This window comes from Vicia villosa, linkage group LG2 (genome assembly GCF_029867415.1).
Source record: "Vicia villosa cultivar HV-30 ecotype Madison, WI linkage group LG2, Vvil1.0, whole genome shotgun sequence".
Taxonomy (NCBI): Eukaryota; Viridiplantae; Streptophyta; class Magnoliopsida; order Fabales; family Fabaceae; genus Vicia; species Vicia villosa.
The window spans coordinates 137,008,920-137,018,610 of NC_081181.1; the positions used below are offsets into that span (position 1 = coordinate 137,008,920).

The 9,691-nt window shown below is 38.4% G+C and overlaps 1 protein-coding gene across 1 annotated transcript; it reads left to right on the plus strand.

Moving 5' to 3' along the window:
- Window positions 1-8,789: 8,789 nt before the first annotated feature.
- LOC131650124 (uncharacterized) lies at window positions 8,790-9,464 on the plus strand. Its single transcript, XM_058919854.1, has one exon. It carries the CDS (start codon window positions 8,790-8,792, stop codon window positions 9,462-9,464), a length of 675 nt encoding a protein of 224 aa, XP_058775837.1.
- Window positions 9,465-9,691: the final 227 nt, after the last annotated feature.

The window sequence follows — 9,691 nt, forward strand, 5'->3', positions numbered from 1 at the left end:
TAAGTCAAAACCTATGAAGGAGACTTATCGAAAAGTCGAAACATCCCGCTGACTGTAATCACAAAATAAGCAGTTCAGGCAAAAGTTAGGGATAACAAAAATCAAAGGAAAAAAGAGGTCACTACAAATCCTCGACCAAAGCAAAAAGAAATACAAAGAAGGATGACTGACTGTCCAAATAAACTTCTGGTGCTTCAACCACCATCAAATATCAATGTTAACACTTCAAGCTTTGCTAAAGCTGAAACGCAAAGTTAACTGAGCATAGGATCGAAGAACATCACGAAGATGGGGATGGGTATAAATAAAATTTTGAGCCATTATCCTTTGTTTCTTAAACCGTGAACTAAGCCACGTTACAACCCCTAAAAGTCCTAACTGAAGCATGGTTAGTTCGAAAAGCATACTGTCGCCAAAAAGGTATCCTGACTCCTTAAGGTATACTACAAGTGCTGAGTTGATATCCTGTTTTTTTTTACAAATATCACGCGTTTACATCTCCTGTTTTAGTGTTTTTCAAAAACTCAAGACAGACGTATGCATTGCATCTCATGAATTCATTATTAAACATACTCTGCTACATAATTTCAAGTGTTAGCATCAAAAAGAATCTGCACAGGGTACAACTAATGATTAAAAGTCATCCCGACAGATAAAACTATCTCGTTAGCAACATCTCTTATAAATGACTCAGTTGATTAGAAGTCAATGAATACAAGGGGCATGACATGCTTCGACCAGTCAATCTGAGGCAATCAGGTCAAGATTCAGAGAACCACTCAGAAACATCAAACCATCAGGGGCATGCACCCAAGTAGTTCTGAAGGTACTTCCCGATCAATCAAGGGCATGCATCCAAGTAGATCTGAAGATACTTCCCAATCAACATGGGACATTCTCTTGGGCCTATGATCACTAGGGGCATGTCGCCCATAGTGAACATCTCATGAAGTCCTCGCGAGGCGAATCTTTCCAAAAGTCCCTACTAGCGGGGGAAAATCTATGCAAGTCCAGTTTGACATCTTGATCAATACTTAGTGGTGTGTCCTAATCAATACAAGTTCAGGAATAGCAAGAGCTATAAATCACTGGGGGCAATATTCAAAGCATTAACGCCTTCCCACAAAGCCGGTTACACAGGATCATGTCCCCACAGAGTAATCATTAAGAAGATATCTTCAAATTTTCTCGTCCCAACAAAGACTTAGTTCCTCGACTGAGTTTACATCTTCGACACTGCCGGTTCCCCGATACTTTTTCTCTTCTCCAAACAGGGTTATTCATCTGTCTTATCCCCGATCAGGGTGCATCAAGATCAATCATTCAAATCACTTTCATCCCCAAGGAGAAATCATAAATCCCCAACTGCACATCTTCAATACAAGATCGGGCATCAGGATCCCATTACTACAGAATTTCAAGCTCTCCGAAATATCCCATGCAGCATAAAGCATAATCATACATCACATATATATTCATACATTGCGTACATTACTTCATGATAAACTTACAGGTTTATCATTTATTTTGAGAGACTCGTCATATAATACATGCATCATGACATTGCATAAAGACTAACTTTACCTTTTTCAAGATACAGGTACAAGCAGATGAACAATATCTCCGATCTAATTCAATTACTACGAACGGTACTGACACGATCGACCTTCAAAGATCTAATTCTATCATCACGAACGGGGTAGACACGATCAACTATCCAAAGTCTAATTCAGTTACTACGAACGGTGCTGACACAACAAACTTTTAAAGATCTAATTCAGTTACTACGAACGGTGCTGACATGATCAACCTTCAAAGATCTACTTCTATCATCACGAACGATATAGACACGATCATCTCTCCAAGATCTAATTCGGCCACCACGAACGGTGCTGACACAATCAAAGAAAGAAACAAACTTAATCATGACACTCAATTCAGAAAAGACCACGACAACTGAGTCACGATAATGGAATCACGACGACTGAGTCACGATAATGGAATCACGACGACTGAGTCACGATAATGGAATCACGACAACTGAGTCACGATAATGGAATCACGACAACTGAGTCACGATAATGGAATCACGACAACTGAGTCACGATAATGGAATCACGACAACTGAGTCACGATAATGGAATCACGACAACTGAGTCACGATAATGAAATCACGACAACTGAGTCACGATAATGGAATCTCGACAACTGAGTCACGATAATGGAGTCATGATAACTGAGTCACTATAATGGAATCATGACAACTGAGTCACGATAATGGAATCACGACAACTGAGTCACCATAATGGAATCACAACATTTGAGCCACGACAATGGAGTCACGACAGTTAAGTCACAAATCTAATCCCGGTATTCAAACGAACATGACAATTGAGTCACGACATTGGAGTCATAACAATAGAGTCACGACAATAAACTCACATATATGACCCAGAAGCTCAGGTACGACTCAGTCCGAAGCACGTCAATACAGCATCCAGATGGCATCTTTAAGCCCATCTCCGACAATACTTTAAGCCCATCTCCAACAAGCACTTCCCAACACTTCAAATTCAGATATGGTCTAACGTACGATTTATTCTGACTTTCAAGACGGATGGCATCTCTAAGCCCATCCCCGATAGTGCAAATTTCTGGGTATTCTAGTGTTCAATCTTCTTCTACCTTCAGATTCCGACAGGCACACATGCCAATCTACCTCCTCAGGTATAAGAAGATTGAACAGGGGCAGCTGTCATATCCCAAAATTTGCCCACTATATTTCAAGCGTTGATTCACAAAATAGCTCAAATGGTCAACAGTCACTAATTTGACCTAAAAGTCAACTATGGTCAAAGTACAGTTAAAATTCTTGATTTTTGGTCAACATCCTTATTTTGAAGTATCATTCATCATTTGATCAAGTATTGATCATGATTCATCAAGAAAGGTTCAGAAATCAACAAATTCAAAAAGTTTATAAATTAGGGTTTATAAGAGAAAGTCAGCCCAACTTTGACTGATCATATCTTTTTCATACTTTATCATAAATTCCCAACCAAAGCTCATTCTCAAGGAAATTTTATTCTCTACAACATTAATGTTGGGTCCAAGGCCAAGAAATGCTTCCACATAAGAGATATGAGCCAAAACATTACAGGTCCTTCTAGAAGCTCGCAAAAAGTTGTTTTCTTCCAGGAGGCATATCTTCAAGATAAAATCTTCAAATACAAAAAAGCTGCCAAAGTGGCTTGTAGAGGACATCTTGAGGTTTCCAGAAAGTCCTAAAACACCTCCATATGACAAATATTGAATGAGTTATGGCTTGTACAAGTTGGGCGATTTTGAGAAAGTGCTTAAAAGGCAAAGTAATGAAGTTTGATGTCTTGAGCTATTAGGCCTAGCTTTTTGACTTTAAACTCATCCATGGACTAAGTTAAGACCTCTAAGCCTATTATTTTATTTTTATGACTTTTATTTATATTTACATGGACTAAGTTAATACCAATCTTGTGATCTGAAGAGATTGGAATCCAAATTGCCTGACCTAATTTGTGTTATATATATATGTAATTCGTGCCAAAGCAAAAGGGGAAGGATTGGCAGGCAAGGAAACCGGTCCAAAAAGCTCAAAGAATTTCAAAAAATCTTGAATTCGGTTTGAGAAATTGGAGAGGATTCAGAGACCTTTGGAGGTTCATACGCATTCCCCGAACATTAGTGATCGTTTACCAATCGTAATCGAAGCCCGAAGCCTCCAGTATCAGCACTAGAACACTCACGGTTTGCTTGAATATTTTTGGTTTCGATTATGTCCGTTTATGCATTATAAACAAGTTTTGATTACATGTTTGTGTTTATATTGATGTTTATAAACTTTCTGGATGATTAATTTGATTTTGGTGATGGATTGAACGACTTACCATGGTTAGGGTTTATAAGCTCAAAATTGGGGATTGCTAGTTAGGTTGGAAATTAACCGAAATCGAGGATCCTATCATGTTCATTAGAGTATTTAGGGTTGAATCATGTATCTAATTGGGATTTATTTTTGTGTTTAGTGAGTTTGTATGTTTCAGGGATTTAACCACGTTTGAAAACCGTGGCTGAAGGTTGGGAGTTTTCCAGAAAAAAATCAAGGAAGAAGAAGACTTAGGCGCGGGTCTTTTGTTTTTAAAATTTCAAATGAACTAATTTTTCATATATTTAGTTTTTTGAGTGCCTTGTCTACAGCGTGAACAAAGTGATCTAGTGGCAAAGGGGCGTTTCTTAAGTCGTTCATGTGCAAGGGAAGGGGTTCTAACCCTGCCTCTTGCGTTATTTTTTGAGTTATTTTCTTGCCTAAACCTGCAGGAAGATCCAATGCATATGACCTTAGCACATCCCCATGGTGCTCTTCTCAGCGTCACCGTCTGTTCTTCTCAGTTCCAGATCTAAGGGCCTGAGGATGCAGCTCCACCATAAACATTCAGAAGCCAGCCGCACCAGATTATTCACGCTAAGTTCCAATTTGTTTTTATATTTTATTGCATAAATTGGTTTTACTCATTTTCTTTTATTCTTTTTATTTGTTTAATAAATTTCTTTTGATAAAAACATTTATAACTTTTATTTCATAATTTATTAATGAATTTATTTTAATTATTAATAATAATTTTATTTGATTTAAATAAATTAAATGTTTAAATTAATTGTTTAATCATTTAATTAATTATAGATGTTTTTATTAAATGATAAAAAATACATATTAGGGTTAGAGGATTTAATTGAAATTTTAGTTTTGCCGATTTAATTAATTAGGTTGAAAACCAATAATTAATTAATTTGGTATTTATTTATTCTATTAACCATACCTATCTTGTGCCCGAATCAGGGTTTATCGTTCGATCAGTCATACACTGAAAAATTTCCTTTTCTTTGTGCAACTTTTCAAGGTTACCATCAGGGTTCCTCTGACTATGCGCCACACCAATCAAGAAGCTAAGTTCTGATTCTTTACTGATTTAAATACATTTTTTTCCTTATAAATTAAGTTAGGGTTTGATTCCAATTGTTAATGAACTCCTCCTACACTCACCCTTTGTTGCTTATTCTTCCTTTTGCCAATTTTCAGGGTTAACCTACCGGTCAAAGCTCGAACGTTCGGTAACCCTAAAACTCATTCTGTTTTTAATTTCTTCTTTTTAATTATTACTTGTGTCAAACTTATTGCTCTGTTGGGATTTACTTCACTGCTTTTTTTTCTCCCCTTCCCCATGGCTTATTATGTGACTGCTCCTGGTTGTATTGTGTGGCCTTGAAGGCAGTTAACACTGTCATATTATTATTATTATTGCGTGGTTAGTAATTTAGGGAGTGTAACCTCGAATAGAACTTTGAATAACTAATTACAAGATAATTATTTGAATTAATCACGTGATTGTGCACCCACACACCTTTTATGGTAACCCCTCCTGTTGCCTGTTGCCTTGTTGCCTTTTGTTTTCAGTGCAGAATAGTCAAGTCCCTCGAATACGAGGACGCCTCAACAATGTTGACCTCAGTTCATTTAGGCCATAACAAAAATCATATTTGGGCCAATCTTTGGGCCCCTGCACCATTCTTGTTGGCCATACACCATAATTTCACAATACACCCTTTGAGCCCACTATTTTCTTGTTAGAATTTAGGTGTTTTGCTACATAGTTTGTTCCTATCATTTTAGGTGAATAAAAGAGACTGATAAACGCCATAAAAAACAATAAATCTTGTTATATTTTTCCCTTAGAATCTAATTAAATTTTTTTCTATTATTTTCTATGGAGGGTGAATATAATCATTGTTTCTAATCATTTTCTTTGATTTTGATATAGAAGTTTGATGCGACTATTTTGATCTCAAGTGCTTGAATCTTATATTGTTGGATCACTGGTGAAGCAGTAGTAGAGTTTTCTTATTGCATGCTTGGCTTTGAAGAGGCAACGAACCTTCTCCGTTCGGTACCTTTCTTTGTTTACCTTATCTCAGCATTGTCTTTCTGTTTCCTTTCCATGAGAAGTAGGAATAGATGTGCATGACTGGGAATCCCTATTCTAGGTGGGCACTGATGTTTTGAAAGACCTTTAGAAGGAAATTCCTACTTGTGCTTGCTTGTTTAAAGTCCTCAAAGAAATGCAATTCCATGTGTTTACATTTGTGCCAAAGACCTCAAAGAAGGCATCCCCATTCCCATTCCCCGTTGATATGTCCTCAAAGCAGGCATAAGTGGAAAGGGTCCGTAATTGACCTTCACATTTCAAGTCCCCAGGTCGTTCTTAGCTCACGTCACCCGTTGAAGCTTTGAACAGTGTTGCTCTTGTTATTAAGTCGATCAAGTGGAAAGGGCATGCGCTCAGTACCTCACAATTTGTCATCATCTTTACAATAATTAGCTCATGTCTCTTAGACGTTGACACTTCAAGTCTTCACTCGATTTTTGCTTGAGCATATTCTAGTGGAATAGTGTCTGATCCTTTGACTCCCACGCCGCAATCCACCTTGGATTCTTGTGTTGGCTAGCTCATTCCATGTGTGTGATTGGTGTTGCTTAACTTTGCTTGTTAGCTATTTATTTATGGACTTATCCCTTATCCTTCTTACCATGACATGATATGGCACATGCATGCATTCTTATTTCCATGACTTGATATGCATGTTGGTTGTTACCTAAATGCTAATGAACTAGTTGGCTTGTGTGTTTGAGTTGGTGAGCTCTTTGTTGCCTTGTTAGGTGGAGAATTTTAGGAGTTGATTAGAAGCCTTGAAGGCTTATGTTTGGACACTTGTTGGTGTCATGCCATATGTGTTTTGGTGATCTAAATGTCTGGTGTTGTAACATGGAAATGTTTATGCTGGTGCCTTAATACTAGAAATTTGATGTTGGTTTGTCAACCACTTGAATATGGTGAACACCATGATGATATATGTGATGTTGTGAGCTCTCTTGAGCTAATGCTTGATGTGTTAACATGATGCTTTAGTTGTTACTTTAAGCTTAAACTTATGTGTTTTTTGCAGGAAACAAAGTTACCAGTTGTGTCAGATCTTATAGAAAAGTCTTTCTGGAGATGTGACGGTTTGGATTGGACAACTCTGGGTTCTAGGGGAGCTTCCGGTGGTGTTCTATTGTTATGGAGAAAAGAGACTTTTGAGGCTTTATTCAGCTTCAGAGGAGAAAATTTTGTAGGGATAAAGGCTACTATCAAAGGCACTGTCTGTTATTTTGGTAGTGTTTGCTCATCTTGTAATATTGAGTTGAAGAGAAAAATGTGAGAGCAACAAATAGCTTTGGGGTTGAATTGGTCGGATGGTGAGTGGTGTGTGGCTGGGGATTTCAACTGTGTTAGGAATCCAGGAGAAAGGGTGGGTTGTAGGGAGTATTTTGGGTCTCAAGAATCTTTATAATTCAATGATTTTATTGAGTTAATGGATTTGGTAGACTTGCCAACGGGGGATAGAAAATTCTCTTGGGGAAGGGGTGGTCAGAGGGCTCGGAGTAGAATAGACAGGATTTTACTATCGACGGGTTAGGTGAATTTGATTGGTGCTTCGAGTCAGGAAATTGGAGTGAAGGATATCTCATATCACAATCCGGTATGGCTTCGGTGCAACAATTTGAACTGGGGGCCCAAATCGATTAGGACTTTGAACGCGTGGTTGGATCATAGAGAGTTTAAAAGGTTTGTGGATCAAGAATAGAAGAAGTTGTTGGTGACAGGTCGTGCTCATATAAGATCAAAGAAAAATTCATGCTTCTAAAAGAGAGATTAAAATGGTGGAATGGTGAAGTGTTCGGTTGGGTTAATATGAAGATTGAGAAAGCAGTGGAGGACATGAATTTCTGTAATGATCATCTACAATTAATAGTTGATTCTGAAGGCGTTTTGGCGGACAATCGCAGAAAAGCAAATTTTGATTTTTGGAATACCTTGAAGCTGAGGGAGTGCATCCTAAAACAAAAATCAAGGGTTGCTTGGCTGAATGAAGGGGACACGAATACAACTTTTTTCCATAGATCTGTTAAGGAAAGAAGGAAGAGAAATAGCATGGTGGGAATTGAATCCTCTTTAGGAAGAGTCAAAACTATGGAAGGAGTGAAAGGGGAGGTTAGACGCTTTTTTGAGGCTAAATACAAAGCGTCTCCGTTAAGAAGACCGGTTCTAGACGGTATCGAATTCAATTCTATAACAACAGGGGAGGCAGAGGAATTGGAACATCCTTTCACTATGGAGGAAGTAAAGGACGTGGTTTGGAGTTGTGATGGCGACAAATGCCCAGGGCTGGATGGATAAAACTTCAATTTCCTAGAGAAGTGATGGGAGGTGTTTTTGTTGGACATTTTCAACTTTGTTTTAGAATTTCATTGCAAAGCTAGATTACCAAAAGCGATAACAGCGTCATTCGTAGATTTAATTTCGAAGGTTGATAATCCTCAAATTCTTGGGGAGTTTCGTCCCATTAGTCTTGTGGGGAGCTTGTATAAAATCATTGCAAAAGTTTTAGTGACAAGGATGATGAGGGTAATGGATAAATTGGTTTCAAAAACTCAAACAGCTTTTATACCGGGTAAACAGATCCAAGATGGCGTGGTTGTGCTTAATGAATTGGTGGATATGGAAAAAAGGAGTAAGAAAAGTTGTATCATTTTGAAGGTTGATTTCGAAAAGGCGTACGACAATGTCAACTAGAATTTTCTGCTGTACATGCTTAGGAGATGCAGTTTTGGGGAGAAGTGGGTCAGTTGGATTAGAGATTGTGTTTGTAAAAGCTCAATGTCAGTTTTGGTTAATGGGTCTCCAACCACAGATTTTGAGGCGGAAAAAGGATTGAAACAGGGAGATCCACTATCTCATTTTCTTTTCACAATTTTCCCTGAAGGGATAGCAAGGATTTTGGCAAAGTCTAAGGTGGATGGTTCCTTTAAGGGATTTCGTGTTAGTAATAGTCTTTCATTTGAGTTGCTGCAATTTTTTGTGGACGATACGGTTATCGTAGATGAGGGATGTTGGAGTAATCTCTGGTGCATCAAAGCTATTTTGACGGGCTTTGGGCTTGTTTCAGGTTTACAAGTGAATTTGTCAAAAAGCAGTCTAATGGGCGTTCATGTGGCAGAGTCGTTTATGCAGACGGCATCAGACTTTTTGTGTTGTAAAGTTGGTAAAATCCCTTTTCCTTTTCTTGGAATCCAGCTGGGGTGTAATCAAAGACAACGATCGACGTGGGCAGGGGTGGTAAATAAGATGAGAAGAAGGTTATCGTCGTGGAAATGTAGGTGTTTGTCGATTGGAGGAAGAATCACTCTAATCAATTTTGTTCTTAACGCAATACCGGGGTACTATTTGTCGTTTTACAAAATTCCAAAGGTGGTGCTGGCTGAAATGGTGAAGTTGCAGAGGGAGTTTTTGTGGTGCGGGGGGGGTGGATCGGAGATGCATATCTTGGCTTAGTTGGGCTGAGGTTTGTAGGAGTAAGAAGGAAGGCGGCTTGGGTGTTAGGAGTATCGAGATGTTCAATCAATCTATGTTGAACAAGTGGAGGTGGCGGTTTCTTGTTGACAAGGAAGCTATTTGGAGACCTCTGTTGGTGCATAGGTACGGTCCCTTTGAGGATTCTGTTTTTAATGGAAAGGAGTATTTGAAAAGTGGCAAGAGCTCGTTATGGTGGAAGGATTTGA